The 24389-nt window shown below is 43.3% G+C and overlaps 1 protein-coding gene across 1 annotated transcript; it reads left to right on the forward strand.

The window, feature by feature from the left end:
• Positions 1-3570: 3570 nt before the first annotated feature.
• Positions 3571-23413, forward strand: YWHAB (tyrosine 3-monooxygenase/tryptophan 5-monooxygenase activation protein beta). Its single transcript, XM_082670143.1, has 6 exons — positions 3571-3733; positions 16445-16747; positions 18911-19034; positions 19880-20043; positions 21064-21159; positions 21458-23413. The coding sequence occupies exons 2-6, from the start codon at positions 16448-16450 to the stop codon at positions 21512-21514; spliced, it is 741 nt and encodes a 246-aa protein (XP_082526269.1). The 5' UTR covers positions 3571-3733; positions 16445-16447; the 3' UTR covers positions 21515-23413.
• Positions 23414-24389: the final 976 nt, after the last annotated feature.

Genomic DNA, 24389 nt, shown 5'->3' on the forward strand with positions numbered 1-24389 from the left:
GCTAAACATAATCTTAACACATGATCTAGAAGTCATGCTCCCAGGTGTTTATCCAAATGAGTTGACAACTTGTGTCCACACAAAAACCTGCACACAGATGTGGATAGCAGCCTTATTCATAACTGTCAAAAGCTGAGTCGAGATGTCTCTCAGGAAGTGTATCAGTTTCACGGGCTGCTGTAGCAAAGTACTACAAACTGAGGGCTTAAACAACCAAATTTATTCTCTCACAGTTCTGGAGGCTACAAGTCCGAAATCAAGGTATCAGCAGGGCCATGCTGCCTCTGAGATTTCGGGTAGAATCCTTTCTTGCTTATTGCTAGTTTCTGGTGGTGGTTACGGATCCTTAACATTCCTTGGCTTATAGCTACATCACTCCAAACCCTGCCTCTGTCATCAAATGGTATTCCCCGCTGTGTGTGTTCATATGGCCACTTCCTCTTTTTATAAGGACATCAATTATATTGGATTAGGGCCCACCCTAACGACCTCATCATAACTGGATTACATCTGCAAAGACTTTTTTTCCAAATAAGGTTACATTCACAGGTACCAGAGATTAGGACTTCAGCATATCTTTTTGGAGGACTTGAGCCAATCCATAACAGTAGGTGAATGGGCAAATGGTGGTACATTCATACCATGGAATATTATTCAGTGATAAAGAGAAATGAGCTATCAAGCCATAAAAAGACATAGAGGAAACTTATATCATAGTATTTAGTGAAAGAATCCAGTCGGTGGAGGCTACATACTGTATGATTCCAACTGTATGACATCTGGAAAAAGCAAAACTAAAGAAGTGATTGCCAAGGGTTGAGGTGAGAGGAGAGGGTGAGAGTTGAATAGATGAAGCACAGGGGATTTTTAGGACAGTGAAACTGTTCTGTATGATACTGTCATGGTAGGTACCTAATATCCATTTGTTGAAATCCTTAGACCTGTACAATAATAATGAATCCTAATGTAAACTATGGACTTTAGTTTAAAATGTATCAATATTGGTTCATCAATTGTAACTAATGTACCAAACTGATGTAAGATGTTAATAATAGGGGACATTGTGGGTGGGGAGAAATTGGGTATATGGGAACTCTCTGTACTATCTGGTTGATTTTTCTGTAAACCTAAAACCGCTCTAAAAAAAATAAAGCCTATTAATTAAAAAAAATTCATTATGGAATCTAAGGCTCCAGTATCACCTCTTCAAGGGAGTCTTTCCTGCTCTCCCACCATACTCTCAAGATGGGTTAGGTGCCCTTGCCTCCGACTCCCATAATACCCTGGCCATATATATTCCTATGGCTGCATAGGCCACATTGTATTTTAACATCTCTTTGTGTCTCTGTTACTTAATAGCTGTGGTTTGCCGACTCCTGGCCTAGAATGCCGAGGTGGTGAAAGCAGCTAATCCGTGCAACGTTAGCAGGCACCCAGGGATGCCTGGCAAAGAGCAATTCTGTTCCCTCCATGCACTGTTGTCATTTGTGGTGTAATTACCATGAGCTCTCCGACCCTCTAGGGTATTTATTAGATGGGGGCCTAAGGTCATGTTACATTAAGGTTTACTTCGACCTGAGCAGTCTCTGGATTATGGATCTTTGGTTTGCCAAAGATGGATTCCCACGGGGAAGTTTTTGCACTTGGGTCCAAATCCTATGGTTTTGATGTCAAATCCATGCTGTTTACATTACCCAACACCCTCTTTCAATTTTGCTCAAGTTAAAAGGTGGTGTATAGGGAGGGTGGGAAGGAGGGAAGAGATATGGGAACATATGTATATGTATAACTGATTCACTTTGTTATAAAGCAGAAACTAACACACCATTGTAAAGCAATTATACCCAAATAAAGATGTTAAAAAAAAAAAAGGTGGTGTAATAAGGGGTCACTGGCACAGATGCCTATATGACAGACAATGTAAATGAAGAAAGCAGCCTGGGGGGGGCGTGGGGAGGGGACCCTGGCACTTTGACAAGTCCAGACCTGATCTAGAGTGGGCAGCCGTTCCTTGGTTTCAACCAATTGCCACACAGAAATGTGGACACAGTGTTGCCAGACAAGGCACAGACCGCAAATTTCTGTTCACAAAGAAATCTCTGAGTCTTTAAAAAATGTTGGCAACTAACACAAAAGATTTAGAAAGACTGAAAGCTGGCATACTGGGAGGATAAGGAATCATCCAGTTGAACTGGGGGTTTGTGTTGGGGAATAACTAGCAGGGAGAAGTTGAAGGATAAGGGCAGCTTCTGGAGAACCTTGATTGTCGCACTCAAGGAGCTTATCAATTGTCTTCTAGGTCTGAGTAATCACCAAAGGATTTAAGCAAAAGGACACAATCAGAATGGGGTTTTTCAAAGATCACTTTGGCAGTTGATGGGAGCAGGACTGAGGCTGGGGTGATGTGTTAGAAGTCATCAATAAGCTAAGTAAAGGTAAAGGAGAATTGACAAAGGCCATTTACTTTGTTTTATCTCCTACCAGGCTGTAAACTCCAAGACAGCAGGGCCCTGTCTGTCTTGTGTCTCCAGGACTAAACATAAAGCCTGGGCTTCCCTGGTGGCGCAGTGGTTGAGAGTCCACCTGCTGATGTGGGGGACACGGGTTCGTGCCCCAGTCTGGGAAGATCCCACATGCTGCGGAGCAGCTAGGCCAGTGAGCCATGGCCGCTGAGCCTGCGCGTCCGGATCCTGTGCTCCGCAACGGGAGAGGCCACAACAGTGAGAGGCCCGCGTACCGCCAAAAAAAACAAAAACAAAAACATAAAGCCTGCTTAATAAATATCTGCTGAAAAGAATGAATGAAAGGGAAGGAGTAGAGGTGAGGCATTTTGAAAAACTGCCTTGGGAAGAGCAGTCACAGGAGTGGGGGGGGGCCCGTGGAGACCTGGTTCCTTTCCTTAAGCTTTCCTCTAAGATCCTGGGGAGGGGTATTCAATTAAGAGATCACACACACAGGCTTCCAAGAAAAGGCCTTCGCCGGTCCGATTCCTGGCCTCCTCAGTCCACAAAAGGAGGAAATGATCAGTACCTTGAAGGACTGAAGGGAGGGCTAAGCTTAAATTTAGGGATGAGCAATGTCTGTCCTTCCCTAAATCCAGTATTCCCAAAGCACACAGCAAAAGGGGACTGACTTCAACCTCCGACCTCGTGAAGATTACTTTTTGGGTGGGGTGGGAACCGATGACCTCGGAGACTCTGAGCATGACCCAGGCGAGTTCCAAGCCTAAGTCTCAGGCCCGCCGAACCCCAAACCTCGCCCAGTCTCCCTCGTTCCCACACGTCCCCTTTCTAGATTCCCCCTCAGCTCCGCCTCCACTCCTTCCACCTTCTCTTTCCGCTCCCCGCCCCCATTTCCGTCCCCCTACGCCCGCCTCCTCCTTGCTCCCGGCCCTGACCCCCGCCCTCCCCCGGCCGCAGCATCCCAGCTCTCAGCTCTCCTTCCTCCTCCCTCGGTCGGCGCCCCTCTAGGGCGGCCGGGGCAACCCCGTGCGCCGCTGGCCCAATGAGGAGGCGGTGCAGGGGCGGGGCTCGGGCCAGAGCGGAAGTGGTGACCGGAGCGGAAGTGGAGCCGCCGCCGCCACCACCGCCGCCGCCGCCGATTCCGGAGCCGGGGTAGCTGCTGCCGCCGCCGCCACTGCAGCCGCCGCCGGAGGAGTGGGCTTGGGAAGGAAGCGGTCACCGCTCCTTCGCTCCGCTCGCAAGCGTCTTTGCTCCCCTGCAGTCCTCCCACGGTGAGTGCGGCGCGGTGTCCGCCTGGGGCCCCCGGGGGCCCGAGCCTAAAGCTCCCCCACCACCGGCGGCGGTGGCGACGAGGTCGACCCCGCGGGTGGGCCCTCGGGGCGGCGGCGCGCGGCCTCCTCGGCCCCGTGCGGCCGCTTGCGACGCGGGATCGGCCTCGCCGCGGCCCCTCCCTGTTTCCGGGGCCGGGCCCTTCGTTCTGGGAGAGGCCCGGGCCGCCCTCGCCGCCTGCGTCCCCGCCCGGCGGGCGGGGTGCGGCACCGTACTGGGCTGGAAGGGACATCGAGCCGCGGACCCCCGACCCTCCCTCACTACCCAGCTTCGATCCCCGCGCGACCCCTCCCTGCGCCTTGAGCGGCCAGAACCGACCCTTTCAGCCCTATCACCCCTGCTCCTCGCTTTCCGGTTTCCACAAATGAAAATGTAACCAAATGCGGGCGAGCTCTCGATCCCCAGTGCCCCTGCTGGACTCCCTCTGGATGGGTAAGGGGTTTAACCTTGGGAGAGAGCAGAGGGAAAACCCCCTCCCACTTTGCAGTAAAGCCATTTCATCATCGTTCGCTGGTTTGGGAGCCTGGCAGGACCCGAGATTCCCTGGGAGGCACAGGGTTGAGGTTTGAATCAAGAAAATGCATTTGTTGGAACTGATTATTGAGTCAGGCGCGATCCCCAGGAAAAAAAATGTCGGAAGCTGAGAATCGGAATATTTTCCCACGGTATTTACCGTCATTTAATGCCAGAGTCTTTTGTGTCCTCGCCCCAAATTCCCCCATACTGTGTGTTAGCACGTTTTTAGGACTGAAATTTTCCTGGTGGCCTCCCTGGTGGTGGCGAAGGGGTGGGAGTGATTAGGCCCCTTTTCTGCACAAGATGAGTACATCTTTGTCTACTGCAAATGGAGAACTCACGTGTAATGGGGTTTTCAAAGGTGGCAGTATTGGTAAGACAGTTCACCAACCTTTCTGTAAAAATTCCTGTCTCTTGTCCTTGTCGTCACTGCTTTTCCCTTTGGTAAGGCTACACAGCATCAGGTTCTGATTTTGCTTGCCCTGTGTGAGAGACAGAATCTGGCAAGATGTTGTTATGAACATATAAAATCTGGCGGCCACAGGAGCCAAAACAGAAAGATGAAGCACTTGGGAGAATATGAAAAATTTTCTGCATTTCTCACTGTGTCTCAATTGTTCGTATGAAACCACACACATACGCAGTTTATAGAACTAGACACATGGATACTCAGCTCTTTGCCTTTTCATGTTAGAAATTTATATGTGTTAATGATGCTCAGTCATTTCCTTCTTGACTGCTTCTAGGGCACCCCATTTCTTATTTAGGAATATATCAGTTGCCGGAACCCTCGTTTTTCTAGGATCTGTGTCCTTAGCACACATGGTGAGGGTAAAACCTGTCACTTTTATTGGACTCAAGTTAGAATTTTACAGGTGATCTTCACAGTGGAATGCTTATAAACCAGTAGCAACTGCTGAATTATTTCCCAAGCCTCTCCTTTCAATGAGATGAGAAACCATTCACCCATGTTACAGATGAAGTTCTTATGAGAAATGAGATGATCTGACCTAGACCACACACCTGGTTTCCAGGTTGAATCTCCTCTTTCATCAGTAGCAAATATTTACGGCCTATCAGCCCCTGGAGTACAGCTCCTACCCTATAATCTTCTGTACATTTCCCATCATGCCGTGCTTGTGTTACGTTGGAGCCATTTTAGAACCGGAGCTCTGTGGATCAGGGAAGCAGCCTCCACAAAACCAGGCTGAGCACATTCCCCTAATGCTAGTTCTGGAGGCAGAGTCTCCAGAGGTTTGGGCCACTGCAAAAAGTGCATTTTACCCATTTGGCTATGGATATAGAAGCAGAAAGTGCACTGGACTTGGAGTCAGATAAGTTTGATTCCGCTCTTGCCTGCAGCATTTTATAGTAATGTGGTCTTCAGTGTGCTGCTTAATCTCTGGTTCCTGGTTTCTCTGTCTCCAGAGTTGTCAAGAGACCTTTTTACAGACTAAATTGTTAAATATAAGCTTTCGGTTTTGTGTTTTCATCACAGAGTTCACTGTTAAGGGCTTTTTTCCCCCTTGGTTGCATTCTACTTTGTATACATGTTGCTTTCAAAAAACGATACATTTTTCTGGAACAGTTTTGTGTAGAGCATCTTCAGTCTTTCTGAGCCCATTTTCTCATCTGATCAGTGCAAATGGTAATAGTCTTTGATGTATTATTGTGACAAACTCAATAATTAAAATAAGGGTGTGAGATATACCAGATGTTTAATAAATGTTGCTTGACTACATTCCTGAATATACATATATATATACATAAGACATATGCATATATGCTATAGAGCATAGGCACATACAAAGTCCTTCCATATGATTTATTCATCAACTGATGAGGTAGCATCAAGCTGTAATAATAACAGCTCCCATTTGTATGTGCCAAGCTTTGTTCTAAGCACTTTACACATATTAACTGAGCCTTCATAACAGCCAATGATAGGTAAGTACTGCTAGCCCCATTTTACAGTTGAGGAAACTGAGGCACAGAGAAGTTAAATAATTTTCCTGGGGGCATACACACACCCAGCACTGGGTAAGTGCTGGAGCCAGGAATCAAACCCAGGCAGTCTGGCTCTAATGATAGATTTCTACTTGTGGTAGAACAACACATGTATATTCTTCATGTGAATACCATCTAGTAGTTAATTTTTCTTTACCTGTATCTTATTCAAGTAAATGTGTTTGGACAGGAATTTTAGCTATTTTTGGAAATAGATATAGTGTAGTTTCTGGGGGGGCGGTAGTATATTTATTCTGGCATACAGGGAGGATACTGCTGGTGTGCATTAGGAAGCAAGCTTGTGAAAAACCCAGTTTTTCTAGTATTTGCTTCATACTAGGGAGAAGATTCATCAGCTACTTTGTGGCACACTGATTTATCCAATCCTAGGTTCTAGTAGAATTTGGTCAGGACCAAGTATCTATATCTACGTAAGTAGAGAAAGAATTCTAAATTAAAATGTCCTATTATGCTATCCACTATTTCAGTGGCATTAAACTAAGCAGTTTTCCTTAAATGAGGGTACCATAGAGAATGAACTAAAATTTACTTGTAAAGGGAATTTAAGTTCCTAGGTTCCTACATTTTTCTAAGGACAGGTGACCGCAATTCACACTAGCTAGGAGGCAAGAAATTAGTTGTATAATAGCAATTTTTAAGCTTTAAAACCATCTTGGTCTCTACATGAATAGATCCTAGTCTTCTCTGTGTCATTATGGAGAAACTAACAGAGCTGGATTCTGAGGGGATTTTTCTAAAGGGACTACTTAATTTAGGGAGGAAAAATGGATGAAAGTACTTTCTGTTTTGTCATGTGTATGCTAAAAGCCAATCATCTTTCCGCTTTCTCTGCTAAAAGATCTTCTAACATAAGCATAATTATATGTTTCTGATACTTACAATGAGATGAAATTGATTGATGGCCTTCAGATCAAGGCATTTCCAGCAGACTGTAGGTTAGTAAGGTGACTTTAAAATAATCTGGCCAGCCCTCTATTGTGTAAGTTTTTTCCTGTACTGGTTAGTTTATTTCATTGTTTTCCCTAAGAGACCCAACAATAAAAGTTATTTCTGAATGGCCTTGACCAGAGCAGAGATTGGAGGAGACAATAAAGTTGATATGAGCCCCGGCCATTGTTATTGTTTGCCCACAAAGCTCACCTTAAAGCTTGTTTGACAGTCTGATGAGTTTTTGACATATGCTGTTTTAAACTAATTTTATTTTGATTTTTAAAGCTAGATAAATTAAGTCTAATTCTCAAACCTGACTCTAATAACTTTGTATGGTTCTTCAAAAAAGTGTTCATTCTCTCTTTTCCTTAAGTAATCATTAAGAATCATATTGATCTTTAGGAGGCGGTGCTGCACAGAGGAAAGAGCGTGTACCAAATATACCTGTGTAACAGGTTATTGGGACAATGACACCTGCCCCTTAGGATACTTATGATTAAAGGAGTTGATATAAACCCCTAACTTTTTGCACATTTAGGCAGACCGTAAATGATGGGTATTTTGTTGTTATTTATTAAACCAATAAGCTGGTGTGGCTTTTTGTATAACTAATTGGTTGGACTTTTAAATAGAGGAGTTCAAGGGCTTTTTGAAACTCAGTTTGAACCTAGAGATATAACAATGGGTACCTGAGAAACGATTGGTCAGAGAGCATAGTGTTGTCTCCTGACTGGAGCTGAGATGGCTTTTTTCAAAGAGTAGTCTAAGACAGTTTAAATATAGTCTGTATTTTATAGGTCAGAAGTGGTCTGCTTACCTCTGTCCACATAGGAAATAGCAGCCTTGTTCACTTTAAAAAACTGCATCAGTTGATCAGGTAGTTTCACATTCAGTGTGGCAGGCATTGTGCCACATGTTGGGTGCCCAAAGATAGAAGTTTGGGTTCCTACCTCAAGCTCACAATCCAATGTGGGAGCCAGCAAAGACATTTACACTAAATTCTGACCAGTGCTACTTTAGAAATAGGCATATGTAAGTTAACATGTGCCTTCCTTTTAAAAGTCTCGGGGAAAGCCATCTGGATTGAAAAGAAATGAGGTGTGTAGTAAGTGTCCCTTCACTGGCTGACCGTTTGTAGACTTCTGTGTGGAATGTACTATAGCTGCCATTTTAGAGCTTACGGTGTGCAGAGACTGTGCTAAATGTTTTGCATCGTGATCTGTTTTACTCCTTACGAGAACCCTCTTAGGTAGATTTGCCTATTTTAATGCATGAGAAAACTGAGATGCGCAAGAGATCAGGTAATCTATGGAGTTGGTGTGTAGTACTGGTAAATTGGACTGGGTTCCATTATGTTGGTGGGCCCAAAGCCTTTGAACTTATTCACAAGGTTGACCAATTGGATTATCCTTATGAATCAGAATTAGCATATTTTAATTTTTTATTCTGTTCCATTGATCACTTCAAGCCAAGAGGTCAATTTATTGTCATGTCTGCTATTGATTCACATTGTATGAGCTTGGGCATATCACTTCACACCTCCATTGTTTCAGGTTTAATTCTGGCTAATTGGACATAATTAACAATGATATTCAACAATTGATATGAAAGAAGGAAGGGATTTTGAAGCAGAAGTGATGTTTCCCTCCACAATTCAGTGTTGGCAGGATATCAGAGCTATTGCCTTTGTATTTTAGACATGCTGTGTTTCATTTTCTAACAAAGAGCCTGCAAGCATGTGAATAGAATTAAATTTATTAAAGGACTCTGAATTTTGTGTGTAGAATGGCACACAGACCCGTTTTTAGAGCGGTGTTTTTCACTGAGTATTAAAATTCTTTGAGAGCCAGGAGTACTTCATTTTTTCGTGGTAACACCCACTAGACACCTGGCCCCACTGACTCTCTCAGTCCCTCCCACAGTAGTTTGGCATCTGCTTTTCCTTCAGCAGAGTAACTCCAGGACTGTAACTTTGACTTGACGGTGCTGTGTCTGGGGCGGTCTGTCCGTGAATGCTCTTCAGGATTTACTGTCAGTTCCTTACCCCGTGGAACTTTTTAGCCTAGATTTTTCTTTTTTTAATATCTTTATTGGAGTACAATTGCTTTACAATGGTGTGTTAGTTCCTGCTTTATAACACAGTGAATCAGTTATACATATACATATGTTCCCATATCTCTTCCCTCTTGTGTCTCCCTCCCTCCCACCCTTAGCCTAGATTTTTAAGGTGCTCCTGTCAGTTTCCTCTCTCCAGATTCTTAACTCTTCTCAGTTCCTCATCTACTTTGGCCTGTGATTTCTTTTTCATCTAAAAAAACATACATGCACTTTATTCATACATCTGTATTTCCTGTCCCTTCCTGGAGCCCCCATTTTCTGTCCTACACAGAACCCCTCCAACCCATAAAACCAGTCAGGACCCAGCCCCTTTGAAACTAAACCTCCTCCTTTGAATTCTACCTGGTTGCTTCTTCAAGGGGAAGCTTTCTAATCTTTAAGTATGTCTGCCCTCCCTTCTCATGTTCCTACCCTGAGAGTTTCAGCTCTCTGAGGGGAGGACCGTGCTATTCTGAACTCCAAACGAGAGTTCTTGGAAATACTGGTAGTTTTTCCATTTGCAGTTATTTCAACACACATTAAATTATATACATTGTATTTTTGTGATGTAGCTTAAGAGTGAGAATATATGCCTATTTATTAAGCCTTTACTTTGACCAGTACTGTCTAGGCATTTTATGTATATCATCTTATTTGATAGCTATTAATGTTTCCTTTTAACATTTGAGGAAACTGAGATTTGGAGACATTATTTTAAAAATTACCTAATTTCTCTTTAGAAGCCCAGATTTGTTGTATGTAGGGCTTTCCTAAAAACAGGTCCCAGTCATATGGGTTTCATGTCGGAGCTTCAGTAATCCTGACACCTGATAATGGAATCCTCGTTTTAAATTTCTAGCAAATTATTAAACTCAATTAAAGCTCAGTATTTTAGAATTGAGCATGTTCTTTTCCTTGAAAACAAAACGTAGCTGAAAGTTAATACTTCTCAAGGCCACATTTCCTAAGGTCCTTTGCAGTGCTTTTTTAAATATGGATTAGCAGTGGATAGTCATTTTTATTTTAATTTTTGTCCCTTCTTATCCTTGGATATCTCCTTCTGGCCACTGGGAAATGACCTCTCAGGATTCTGTCCTGGGCTAGAAAAATATCCCTCAAGCAAAGGGTTGAGATAGAGGGGCTAGGTTGGTTCATATATACTTTTGTTTTAGCATTCACTGTCTGACTTAGGGTTTCATTTACTTGAGGGAAATCCTGTTATTTCATGGGCAGCTTTAGAATTATTCCTCATAACATTCTTTAGGGGATATTTTACAAAAATGGAAGACTGTTGTGCAGCTCCCGCCACTCCATACCTCTGTAACAGATCTTTCTAAGACATTAAATCCCTTCTTTTGACGGCCATGTAATCTTGTGCCAGCTGTGTCTTTTCAGCCACTCCGCTGTTGGATATTTAGACGGTTTCCCATTCTCCACTAAGCAGTTGCTGGTTTAATCAGCAAATGCTCCCCAGTCCTCTGAAGTGCTGCCTGCAGTGACTGAGAGATAGACGCCCGTGCTTGAGAGCATGTCAGCATCTTCCTGATCTGGGAAATCTCTTGGTCTACCGCAGGGTTAGACCTCTTGTGGCCTCTCATACATTTGTCCCCTCTGGTATTTTGACTCTGTACCATTAGTGCCAAGCCTGATGAGGAGACTGTAGCCTTTTAAGGCTTTTTAGGAGCAAATGAAGGCCCTCTTGCTAGTGTTTTTCTTGGTGGGTCCTCAGTTCAAAAGTCTCAGGAGAAAAGTAGGCCCTGATTATAAACCATCACTACTTGGCACCTCTTAATGAAATCAGGAACTAATGAATGAAAGTGTTACAGTTGGGACTTCCCTGGTGGCGCCATGGTTAAGAATCAGCCTGCCAATGTAGGGGACACAGGTTCGAGCCCTGGTCCGAGAAGATCCCACATGCCGCGGAGCAGCTAAGCCCGTGCGACACAACTTCTGAGCCTGCGTGCCTAGAGCCTGCGAGCCACAACTGCTGAAGCCCGCGCGCCTAGAGCCCGTGCTCCGTAACGAGAAGCCACCGCAATGAGAAGCCCGCGCACCGCAATGAAGAGTAGCCCCCGCTCGCTGCAACTAGAGAAAGCCCGCGCAGCAAGGAAGACCCAGTGCAGCCAAAAATAAATAAATAAATTTATAAAAGAAAGTGTTACAGTTAACAAGTGTGTCCATTCTTCAGGACGTTGAGGGGTGGAGTCTTATCAGGAATATTACATCGTAACATATTCGCTTCCTGTGCAAGATTAGACTTGTTTTTCCTTCTCATGGGTTGTCTTCTTTTTTTCTTAATTCCAAGCTCACATTTATGGGCTAAAACAGTGATGTGTAGGTACTATGAGAGGAATAACAGTACTTCCAATTTGTTGTGCACTATGCACTTTTTAAAAAAGATTTCCACATTTATCATCCTTTGATTCCCTGCACCTCATCTTCAGAGCACCTCTCCTGAGGTAGCTGCTGTTGCCTCCACTTCAGAGGTTGGAAGACTGAGATCGACCGAGCTCACACGGCTGTGTAGTGGCAGCCTCTGCGCTTACACACAGGCCTCTTGCCACACCACATACAGGTAGCCTCCCAGTAACGACCTGCTGAAAAAATTCACAGATACTTACTTGAGTATTAGTTTTATACTTGGCAAAGTTTTAGGCATTAGATGAGAAATGAATGTGAAGCTTTCCTTTGGGGACATAACATGTAACACTGTTCGTAAGTGGTATACCACTCATTACTTGGACCATAGAACATATAGAACAGAGGCCTAGAGAAGCCTGGACTGTGTAAGAGGCTACGAGTGTGTTTGGATTCGTGGGCAGGGTAGATCAGTGGGGGCTGGGATATTCAAGGAAGGCTTTCTAGCCCTAGATGGATGGATAGAGTTTACATAGGCAGGGAGTAAACGGGGGGCTTTCTAGATGAAGGGAACTACTGAAGTAATTTCAGACAGGTTTAAGCATGATGATTAAGGGTATTCGGTGATGTCCAGCCTGCAAGAAAAGGTACATGTTGGAGAACAGTGGATGCGAAAGCCTAATACATACAGAGGAGCCGAATTATGAAGGACTTGGCAAGCCAGGTAAGAGTTTAGATTGGGTGGAGTAGCCAAAAGAGAGTCATCCGAAGTTGCTGAGTAAGAGTCTGGGTATGACTAAGGGTAATTTTGAAATCAGATGCAGAGATACATGGAGTGAGGTACGGATGTAATGAGGACGTAATGTGCTTGTGAAGAATAGGTGCTTTGAATTATTTGAGAAGAGACAGAACTCTACCAAATTTGTAGCTTTAGGATCTGCTCGCTCATTCAGCGAGAATTTGTTCATGCCAGTTCTGTGCGAGGAGCTGCGGAGGGCGTGCCCTAAAGGAGTTGATGGTGTGGGAAGGGGCGTATGCGATACAGACAGATAATTGTAGTGCTGAAGAAGTGTGCTGAGACATTAAGAGAAGTATAGATGCAGTGCTCTGTGAGAATATTTTCAGCTCAGAGCAGTGCTGTCCAATAGACACAGGATGTGAGTCCCACGTAATTTAAAATTATCTGGTAACTGCATTTTAAAAATGGGGGGAAAGGATGAAATCAATTTTCGTAATTAAAAAAATTTAACTCCAGGGATTTTCCTGGCGGTCCAGTCGTTGGGATGCGGCGCTTTCACCGCGTGGCCCAGGTTTGATCCCTGGTTGGGGAGCTAGAATCCCGCAAGCTGCGCAGTGTGGGCCCCCCCCCCGACAAAAAAATTAACTCCGTATATCCGAGACGTTTCTGTTTTAACATGTGGCCAGTGGCTGTCTGATTAGACAGCTTAGGTTAAGCGGCCTAAGAAAGGTTTCATAGAGGGGATGCTATCTGAGCCGTGCTCTGAAGAATTTTATATGCAGAATAAACGGGAAAGGACATTCCAGGCAGAGGGATGGCTTGGTGAGCACAGACACAGAGACGGAGAAGCACGTGTAAGAAAACCATTTTGAGAGAAGCCTGGGGAGGTAGCTTGGAAAACCTTCACTGACAGGGGAGGAAATCTGACTCTCCTGTCAGTAGTAGGGACTGTAAAGGATTTTGAGCAGGACGTGACTTGATCAGAACTTTAAAATGGGTCTGAGAGCAGATGTGAAGGTTAAAGGTAACGAGAGGCTGAAAGCAGTGGGACTAGGGAAAGATGATGGATGGGAGGTTTATTAGGGATGTAGAAATAGGAACAATTTCATTTCTCCCTTGTCTGCTGCCTTCCTCCAAACGCTGGGTGTTGTGTAACCCATTTCCTGTTGAAATTGGTCTAGCTGCTTCAAAATCCATGTTATATAAGTCAAAAGTTATGTAAGCAGTAGGCATCAGGACATTTAGCTATGGATTCTGTTTGTTGTGAGTTGTTGGGTGTGTGTGTGTGTTTAGAGTTGTTTAAATAGATGACTGCATTCTTTAAGGCATGCGTTCAGTTTTACCATATCATCACGGTTCTCAGTCTCCAAGAGCTTTTGCAGTGATCCCAAAGAAGCCTGAAATAGTTGGCCCCAAACGAGAAAGGCCACATTTTATTTTGAGAAATAGGGCGTGTACATTTGGGAGTTCCCAAGGAGTCGTCAGGATTCTTGGGAGAGAGATGATTTAACTTTTAATGTTTGGGAAGAGAAGTCGGGGGGTTGAGGGGACCTTAGTTGAGGGGCCTGGTAGAGCCAAAGAGTTTCATGGCATCCCTTAGGCAGTGCTAATTGCATTTCTCTATTACTCTTTTGTAATACTGCAGGGATAGCTTAGCGTTGAATTGGCTTTGACCAGGACTTTTATTAATTGGAATCTTTCCTGGGTAGAGTTGCACAGGTGCTGTTTCTGTACTTTGGAGTGGGCCACTAGGTGACTTCTAACTCTGAATTAGTCTGCAAACTGGAAAACTTCTAAAGTTCGTTGAAAGTTGGCTTCCCTCTGCCTCTCACTTTTAGGGATCATAAAGTAGGGTTGTTTAAAGATGGAGATAGTATCCTGATCAGAAAGATGTTACGATTGAGAAAGACGTATGGAGGAAGTATATAATTTTAAGAGGATGAATAGTGTATTTGCGATGACTTTGTATTAGAGTAGGACTGGGTTGTGTTGTGTGTGGTAACTAGCAGCCCCCACATCTCAGTGGCTTCACGTTGCACGTCCAGTGCGGGCCTGCAGGGGTCTCTGTACTGCATGGTCACTCACGGACTCAGGCTACAGAAACTGCTGTTTTGTGACAGCACCATCTAGATCCCATGGCTGCTGTGAGAGAAGAGGGCCTCACGTGGTTTTGTGCAGTTTCAACACCTGGAAGTAGCGTCATTTATGCTTATGTTTCATTGGACAGAACTAACTGTATGACCCCTCCGAAGTGCAGAAGGGTTGCTGGGAAATGTAGGAGAGTGGATGGATTATTATCTCTGTTGTAGTCTCATTCTGGTGATGTGGGTGAAGTCAGACGGATCAAGGTGAGATCTGCTTCAGAGTGTAAGGTTAGAATCAGCGAGCCTTACATAGGACACAGCTCTGAATATGATTTAGATAATAAGTTGTGGGAAGAAAACTCGCAGTTCTGAACTAGAGAACCAACTCTTTCTGAATTGTCTAGATTTAGGGTGTATCTTAAAATCGTACTCCATCTAATAAAACTTTTTTTTGTGGTAGGGCCCTGTCTGTAGAATTTCTCCCTTGAAAATACAGAAATGACTTGAGGCAAAGCCACAGTCTTTTTTTTTTTTTCCCCACAGTCTTAAATTGTGATACAATGTATAAAGTGATAAGAGAATTTGTTTTAAAAATATTGATATTCTCACCACTCTTTAAAGTAGTATTTTATCTTTTTACACCTTAAGATATTAGTGTACTTTTACACTGTGGCACAGGTGGATGTACAATTGAAATTCAAACCAACAGTACATAAAACTAACTCTTATTGGTTAATAAATAATTTTTTAGCTACGTGTTATCCAAAAATTATTGCACTCTTTTATGGTGATTATTATAGTGGGGAATTGACTAAGATGAGGTGAGTTATTTAAGAGGTATTCACTGATTGGTGTATAGAGGGTTTGATAAAATGATAAAGTGCAATCACTAAGACTTTTGTCTATTTCAGGAAAACTTGTGCAAACTCAATTATGGTTTGCATTTCTGTTGCTGTGCATCTTGGTGAATACACCCATATCTCCTGCAACCTGTACCACGTACAGAGTTAGTGCTTGATATTTGTATATAACGTCTAGACTTTTCACAGTGCCTTCACATAGATGAGGTCATTTGCGCCTCACAGTGGCCCTTGGAGAGTTGGGAATATTCTTATTCTCCAGTTAGGAAACGGAAGCTCTCGGAGGCTGAGTGATTTGACCAAGGTCATGCCACTTGTAAGTAGCAGAGCTGGTGCTAGGTAGAGCCAAATCTGCCTGCCTCAAGTCTATGCTCTCGTGGACAGTGTGTCCTTGTAACAAATTTAGTGCACTGCAGAAGATGTGATAAAAATGGCTCCTGTTTTTTAGGTACCTGCTGCTTCATGGGCACTGCCAAATATAACACTGAAAGTCATACCTTTTGCTTTAACATTGATTGAAACAGTCGTCCCACTTCAGGTGTTTTTCCACATACTTTGGGGAAAAACAGCAAAACCAGATAATTCTTGAAAGAAGAAAAGGACATATATTCAACATAAGATTCTAAAGAATTAAGCCGTCTCTGTGCTTTGAGGAGGCAGATTAGGAAAGTGGAAGAAAACAACTCGAGAGACAGACTTGAGTTTGAGTTCTGGCTCTCTACCACCTCCTAGCCCTGGGCACACCACTTGCCTCCTCTGAACCTCCATTTCTTCACCTCATAGGAGGGGGCAGGATTGTTGTGAACATATCTGCCCTGTAGGACTGTTGGGAAAATTGATCAAAATAGTAAAAAAGACGATAGCAAAGTACCTAACCCTGCAGGCGTTCATGCTCGATATTACTGAGGGCATTTGGAAGTAGATGCTTCCCATTTAGGTATGTTTCCTTCCAGATGGGTTGGAAGAAGATTCATGCGTGCATTTCCTGGACCCCGAAGCCTGACATTCGCTTTCTCTCTCTTTCTCTTGCTCTTGTTCTAGGGAATGACCATGGATAAAAGTGAGCTGGTACAGAAAGCCAAACTCGCCGAGCAGGCGGAGCGCTACGATGACATGGCTGCGGCCATGAAGGCAGTCACAGAGCAGGGGCACGAGCTCTCCAACGAGGAGAGAAACCTGCTGTCTGTTGCCTACAAGAATGTGGTCGGTGCCCGTCGTTCTTCCTGGCGTGTCATCTCCAGCATCGAACAGAAAACAGAGAGGAATGAGAAGAAGCAGCAGATGGGCAAAGAGTATCGTGAGAAGATCGAGGCAGAGCTGCAGGACATCTGCAACGATGTTCTGGTAAGAGGCCGGTGTTCCTGTTCTAAACAACGATTTCTAATAGTATTCATTTCATGTACGAATGCGAACTCTCAAACAGCTCATGAGAGAAAGGTGTCTGAATACACTGGGAAGCTGCAAACCATTTGCAGCTAAGTTTTAAGCATACGATGTGATTTTTTTCTTACCTCTTACCTGATCAGAGGTTGCTCGTCTCTTATGGAGTATTTTCCTCTCCCTTCCAAAGACCTCTGAAAAACAGGTACATTTGGTCAGCATCCCTCCATCTTTTCTTTAGAAGTTGAGGCCAGAGAGGCAGGATTTTTGATAGATGCAGCCACAGAGAGGCCATTCTCTGTATTAGTCTGATGGCAGTGCCATCTCCAGTAGGGGAGAGAGGAGCAGAAAGCCGACCTGCCTTTTAGCCCCTCCCCAGTCCCTGCACAGCATGGAGTCCAGTTTTTGTCTGAAAGGTAGCCGTGTCCATCAGTTCGGGCCTGCATTCCGAAGGCAGATCAGAAGTGGTTTGGGGTTTCTCCTCTCTGGTGTTTTATATAAGCCTTAGTCAGACCACTGATTCCTAACTGCTTTCCCTTGAGCCACAATCTGGGGTTGGATGGGAGGGGTGCATATCCTAGAGCAAATCATGATCATATTGTCTTTCCCTCACATCCTGAGCCCACTGGGAACTTTCTTTTTCTTCCAGGTGAAATCAGGTAAAAATGAACAGTGAGGGCTGCTTTGAAGGGAAAAGGAATTCACACTTGTGGATCTACCTCCTCCCCTGCTGGCTGCCTCTCCGAGTTACTGCCCTTGACACCTTTCTTTTGAAAACCAGTACAAAGCTTGTCAGCCTCCAGGCAGTACTCATCCCTAACCCATAAGGAGTTACACCCTGTCTGTCTGCAAGGAATATTAAAACGACTACTGCCCCCTGCATCTTCTCACTTTGATTGATTAAATCCCCTTACAACTAAGCTTTTGCATTGAGCTGCTCTTTTTGTTAGAGTCGTGGTGTAAGAGTGTCATGGCTAAATTTGTTGCCTGTTGGTAATTTGGGGGTTTGTTAACGGTGCACTAATTCCTGAATGTTAGGTACATCTGGTATTCAGATGAAGTATGGCATGCATTCCAAAGGCAAGAAAGTTCCCTAATTCCTGAACTGTAGACCAGCTTTTATGAGCATCTGAAAGAATGTGAAGAAAAGCATGGTACTTACTGCCTCTTAACCAGTTTTTCAGGATGCCACATTCTAAAACAACTCTTCGAAAATATTGCTCTGTATACGAAGCTTGGACTCCTTCAGAACTGCTTTTGTTGTAAGCATAAATGTTTAAAGGAATTTATTATTAATAATAGTATTAGCTACTTTTGGAGTGCTTACTGCGTGCCAGGCAGCGTGTTAAGCGCTTTGTGAACACTGGCTCATTTATCCTCATAAGTACGCTGGGAGGTGGCTAATGCTTCCCTGTGTGTAGCTGAAGAAACCGAGGCTCAGGGCGATTAGGTCATTTGTCCAGGGTCATACAGATAGTACGCAGCAGAGGAGGGATTTCTACCCAGGTCCGATCAATTCGAAACTTAGTTCTTGGCAGGTTTGCCCTATTATCACGTTTTTTTCTCCCAAAATGGAAAGTTTTTTTATTTCTCTAATTACAGAATTAATACAAGTTCATGTTTTTTTAAAAAAAAGCACAGGGCAGAAGAGTATAAATAAGAAAATAAAAAATCACTTCTAATTCTACCACCTAGAGAACCATTATTAACATCTTGATAAATATTCTTCCAGACTTTTCCCTTAGGTATTTCCGTGCATGTACACATATCTATTTTAATATTAAAATAGGAGTCACATGGTTTTTATTATCTGCTTCCTCCCCGACCCCCCACCCCAGACTTCTTTTGGAGAACCTTTCCAAATGCCTATGTAGCATTCCATTGTATGGCTATACTTTAATCAACCCCTTATGGACGGTCAAAGTGATTTTTAATAGACAAATACTGGCATCTGTTATGACCTGGGCTAAAAACTATTTAAAACCTTTGGATGAAAATTATGATTTTTTTCAATCTTCCAAAAAATTTATTTAGAAGTGGTAGTGTGTATCTTGAATCTCAAACATAGTTTTAACATCTTGTAAGTAATATTTCCAGATTCTTAACAGAATGTGAATCACTTTTTAGGAGCTGTTGGACAAATACCTTATTCCCAATGCTACACAACCAGAAAGTAAGGTGTTCTACTTGAAAATGAAAGGCGATTATTTTAGATATCTTTCTGAGGTGGCATCTGGAGACAATAAACAAAGTAAGTAACTCTTTTTTTTTTTCAGAAATTTGACCAATAATGGAGCCAGTCTTCATAATAATTTGAAGTTTTTGCTTTGTTTGTAGTCAGAATTTAAAGGACCACAGCATTGTGCTGACCAGTGTTAAACAGGGTCATGGGAGTTGACAAATGTATCTAAGGGGCACGTATGGGGGGCATTAAAAGTGTGGTGCAGTAGTGCATTTAAAGAGGTCTTTATTTTAAGGATTATTTGGTAGCTCTCTTTTAGAGATGAAACTTCAAAATGTTTGGTAGAACGAAACCATCATAGTAAATAGAGATGCATTTCTCTTGTCATATACATGCATTAGTGTAATGGTGACAATTATAACTATGCCTTATTAAGTGCCTCCTGTGTGTCTCATTTATCCCTCACACAACGCTAGGAGTGTAGGTGGGAGTCTGTCCTTTTTTTCTGGTAAGGAAACCAAGGCTCACAGAGGTTTTCACTTAGTCCAGACCACACACTTAATGAATAAGAGTTGGGGATTCCAGCTTTGAGTCTGACTCTGAAGTCCATGATTTTTCCATCAGAGCTCATTGTTTTCCATGTTCTATCTTGTTCAGGGTTATTTCTGTATTTCCTAACTGCTTTTGTAGACTTTGTCATCATGGTCTTTGTTTTTCCTCAAAGCATTTAATATGGTACTTGGATTAGAGTACACATTTAACAAAGGATTGTTAATCGAATGGTAGAGACACTGACCCTCGTTTGATAGCGCATGTGCTCCAGCCCAGTTTGGTAAAATAATTTGATAGTGGATCCAGCATATGATGCAATCTGTGAAAGACCCAACATTTCATATTTTTTATCTTTCTTATAGCCACTGTGTCAAACTCCCAGCAGGCTTACCAGGAAGCATTTGAAATTAGTAAGAAAGAAATGCAGCCTACACACCCAATTCGACTGGGCCTGGCGCTTAACTTCTCCGTCTTTTACTATGAGATTCTAAACTCTCCTGAAAAGGCTTGCAGCCTGGCAAAAACGGTGAGAAAGACCCTCTGTGGTTTCTCTTTTTTTTTTTTTGGCAGAATTTTTTTTTAATTTAAATTTATTTATTTTTTATTGGGGTATAGTTGTTTTACATTGTTGTGCCCTCTGTGGTTTCTGATCATAGTAAAACTGCTTGTGCTTTTTGGTACCTTTTTTTAATTACCTGAACATAACTCATTTTCTTGGACTTTTGTGAAGATTTTTCTGGGGGTGGAGTATATATCTTTTATGGAATAAATACACACCTATTGCTGCTTGACTTTTCAGTGCCTTCTGCTGATTTTTGTTTGTGTTGTTTGATTACTCTTTTGGGGCTGGGGGTGGTTGTGGACAATCCAGGGAGAAGGTAGTTTGTTGTTTTTGTCACGCTTTGGACTGTAGGCCTCCACTGTATTGTACATTGTCATCCTTGTACCAAGATTGGAGGTTATGGCTTGTAAAGGAAGGAAATCATATCTTGTTTTCTTTGTTAACTGAATTACCTCCTGTCTTCTTTTCGTAACCCAGCTGCCTTTTCTACATATTTTTGTAGTCTTTCAATATGCACACTCTTTTAAAATTTTTTAGTTGGTAAAAATGTGTGAAATGAATGCTCAAAGTTCCATCGCTTAATTGAATCAGATTTAGTGGTGTGAACTTCTGTTCTCCATTTATCCCTTGTATCCAGACCTTTTGAGTTTCAGCTTAAAGAAAAAGGGCGGATTACTAGAAACGTCTTTGGTAATTGAAAAATCATGTGAGTTTGCTTAGAATGAGTGTGCTGGGTTAACAGTAATACCTGTTGACTTAATAGGTAAAGGTCATATCTAGGAATTTTTGTCATTTTTGGTTGACGCTTGGTAAACCAGCATCATGTGTTTGCTGACATAACTAGCAAACAAGGTAACAATGACCTAGGTTCCCCCAAAGTACTGTACAGAAAGAGAAATGATAGTCACTTGTTAGCAGAAAAACATTGGGCTAAACTAGTTCCAAGGAACCTGTGACTTCTTTGCTGAAGGCTCTTTGTTTTAGGCATTTGATGAAGCGATTGCTGAATTGGACACACTGAATGAAGAGTCTTACAAAGACAGCACCCTGATCATGCAGTTGCTTAGGGACAATCTCACTGTAAGTACTGCTGATTCCATGAGTGCTTCTGGAGGGCTTATAGCTTATTCCCATTCCTCTACCTCGTAATTCACTCTTGCCTAAGACTCAAGAGGGGATTTGTACCCTGTAAGTGTAGTTAAGTTTTTTAATTGGTTATAAGTGCCTACTGAAGTTTTGACCTTTGCCATCACTGTCTGCAGTAATATAGGAAGAATTTTAAACAGTTGAATGAGATGAGATGATACACACTGGGCCACCTCCCTGAGGAAGCTTTTAGTAGCCCTACTTTGTTTATAGCTCTGTTTTTCTTTTGCAGCTGTGGACGTCGGAAAACCAGGGAGATGAAGGAGATGCTGGGGAGGGAGAGAACTAATGTCTGTTGTGCTTTGTGATCTCTTCAGTGTCACTCTGTACCCTCCACGTATATCCCTTTGTGCGATAAAAAAAAAAAAAAAGAATCGTACGTCGACTTTCAGTTTTTCACAGCCTCAGCCTAGCAAAAATGGTCCATGGGATAAGCAGCTGGTATTTGTATCTAAAACTCAGATTGGTCACATAAATGCCACGGCATTCTGAAGTTTTGATTTTGATGAACATTGACAGGATTACTGTGTGTTTAATTTTTTAAAAAAAACTGAACACTGTGATTATGGGGTTTTGTAATTTAGCAGAACTCTTACTGGTAGAAAACAAAATAGACCTGAATTATGTGTAACTTTTTGGAAAGTTTAATTCAATTCAAAACAGTCAGTGAAACACAGTTCCATTGTAAAGTTGTACAGAAAGTTATAGAGATTATATTGTGACACTGGGACTTGGAGTGAGACACCTCTAGTTTGGCATTCGAGTTTCATGGTAATTCACAGTGATTCTGCCTGTTCTGTTCAGGGCTTGTAGACACTTGACCCGTTGGGGCTGTTGCCACTCAAAGGTTCATGACTGCGGATGGCCACAGTGTCTTCCTCTGAGGACAGTCGAAGCCAGAAATTAACATTCTTGGTGGCAGATACCTGGCTTAGGACACCATGCAGAGGTCCAGTGCTCACAGGCCACACGTGATTCCAGCCCTTTTCCTACAGCAGCATGTTACTGATTGGCAACTTGTGCTTCCATAGTGGAATCTGTTTTCCCTGTAACCACGAGCTCAAGAAGGAAAAAAAAAAAAGCCGTGTATCTTATGAATGGCCTTATCTGTTTCCTGGGTAACATCTTTAAGAATAATGTTCTGCAGAGATTGCCTTTCACTTGAGGAGTAAGTACTCAGTCTTTAGGTTCTTCCTGGCTCGGGGCTTTAAAATTTTGAAATCTAAACATTCTTTCCCACTGTCCTTTTTGACTATTGACTTTGGTTTTCTCTTCTCTCTCTCAATTTCAATTTCTCTCAATTTGTTTTCTTTGTGCATTCTCTTTCTCTTTGCCTTTTGCTCACTGTTTAGTACTAGATGAGCAGGGACAGGGGACCTGGAGGGGGTGAGGGATGTTGATGAGCACTTCGGTGAGCCAGCCTTGCTTCAGAGAGTTGAAAAGAGCTTCCCGCATCTCAGCTCTGTCTTCTTCCAGTTCTCAGAACGGTGGTTGCTCTTCAGTCACACCAAGATCTGACTCAAAAAAGTATTTTTAACTATCCATGGTTTCTCCTTACATTGCAGCCAGCCCTGATGATGCTTGTTAGCACCTGTCACCAGCTCTCCCAAGTGTACCCATCCTGTCAAGTTCACAGACACGTTTCAACAAGACCCTGTAATGCAGGGAAGTTGCATGAACATTGCGATGGGGAGAGTTGGGAATAGCCAGGCCTACCAGTCTCACAGTATCCCCCCCCTCCCCTGAACATTCCCCATAGCCGTAGTGTCCATCTGTTTGTCCATCTGCTGAAATGAGAAACATTCATGCACTGATTTCAAACAAACCAAAAGGAAAAAAAAGAAAAAAAAATCCCTCTCCTTTCTAGCTGAACAAAAATGTGCAGTTAATACTTGGCGCTTGAAAACGCAGTAGTGAATGTGGAACGAGCCTGTCTGTATATCTGGTAGCTCTCTCTTGCTTTGTTTTTCCTCACCAGTATTCTGCCTCACGTTTGCTTCTGTGATGGTTATATTGCCTAGCAAGCACACCTGTGGTTGTGAAAATAGTATAGCAAAAAAGAAAAAACCCCGGTTATTGATGTACTCGATTTGTGTATGTCTTTTAAACAGTTCTAGTTTCCACCTTACACGGAATAATCAGGAAAAGTGTAAAAACTCAAAAGTGAAATAAAAAATTTTATCAGTTAGTTGCCCTGTGCATTGATGTGTGGCGCCGCCTGTATCACCACCAGAACTAGCTAACTGTTCGGATCACACTTACTTAGGGCTCTGCTCCTTAAAAGGAGGGAGCAGCTTCATTTCATCCTTTAGAACCAGAAGTCGAGGGCCTGGGAAGAAATTGCCATGAATTAACAGAGCCTGTACACCTTCCACCACAAACCATCCAGGTGTTAGGTCCTCTGTGGCTTCTAAGACTTGATATGGACTGTTAACTTAGCATCCCACTCACACAGCACCACCACCACTTCCTCTTTTTTAAAAAACTCTGAGATGTGCCCAAGCCAGTGAGAGATGGTAGCATAAGTCCTGGTCATCTCCAAGGTTATACGAGTCTCTCACCTGTCCTAACACTGTCTAAGATAGCCCGTGGCACCGAGATTCCTCATGGGATTTGCCCCCATCTAAAAACATCCACATTGGGAATTCCCTGGTGCTCCAGTGGTTAGGACTTTGCGCTTTCACTCACAGGGCCCAGGTTCGATCCCTGGTCAGGGAACTAAGATCCTGCAAGCCACAGGGTGCAGCCAAAAACAAATAAACAAATAAAAACGTCCACATTCCCACAAGGATCGGGGAGGGGGTCATGACAGGGAGGTTTTTTAAGCCCCAGATTAGAATTGGTTGTTAACTTTCGTATAGGCCGGGCAGCCAGACCCATTTCTGCTCCTGGCTCCCAGGCTGTTCCACCTGTCGTGCCCAACCAGAGGTCAGTGGGAAGCTACCTGTTCTATTGAAGCAGGAACTAGGAGAGGCCCAGTGAAGTATCCGTCCACAGTGGACTGGACCAGCTTCTTTCAAAAATGACCCTACACCACAGATTGGGGCTGCAAACTAAGATTGAGGGAGGGGTCTTGGTGCTTGGTTTGGGGCCACTGCCGTGACCTTGTTCTGTTAGGCCCCTACTGTTTCCATAGAGGCTGGGCCCCAAAGAACTCGGTGAGC

This window comes from Grampus griseus, assembly GCF_964374135.1.
Source record: "Grampus griseus genome assembly, chromosome: 14".
Classification (NCBI taxonomy): domain Eukaryota; kingdom Metazoa; phylum Chordata; class Mammalia; order Artiodactyla; family Delphinidae; genus Grampus; species Grampus griseus.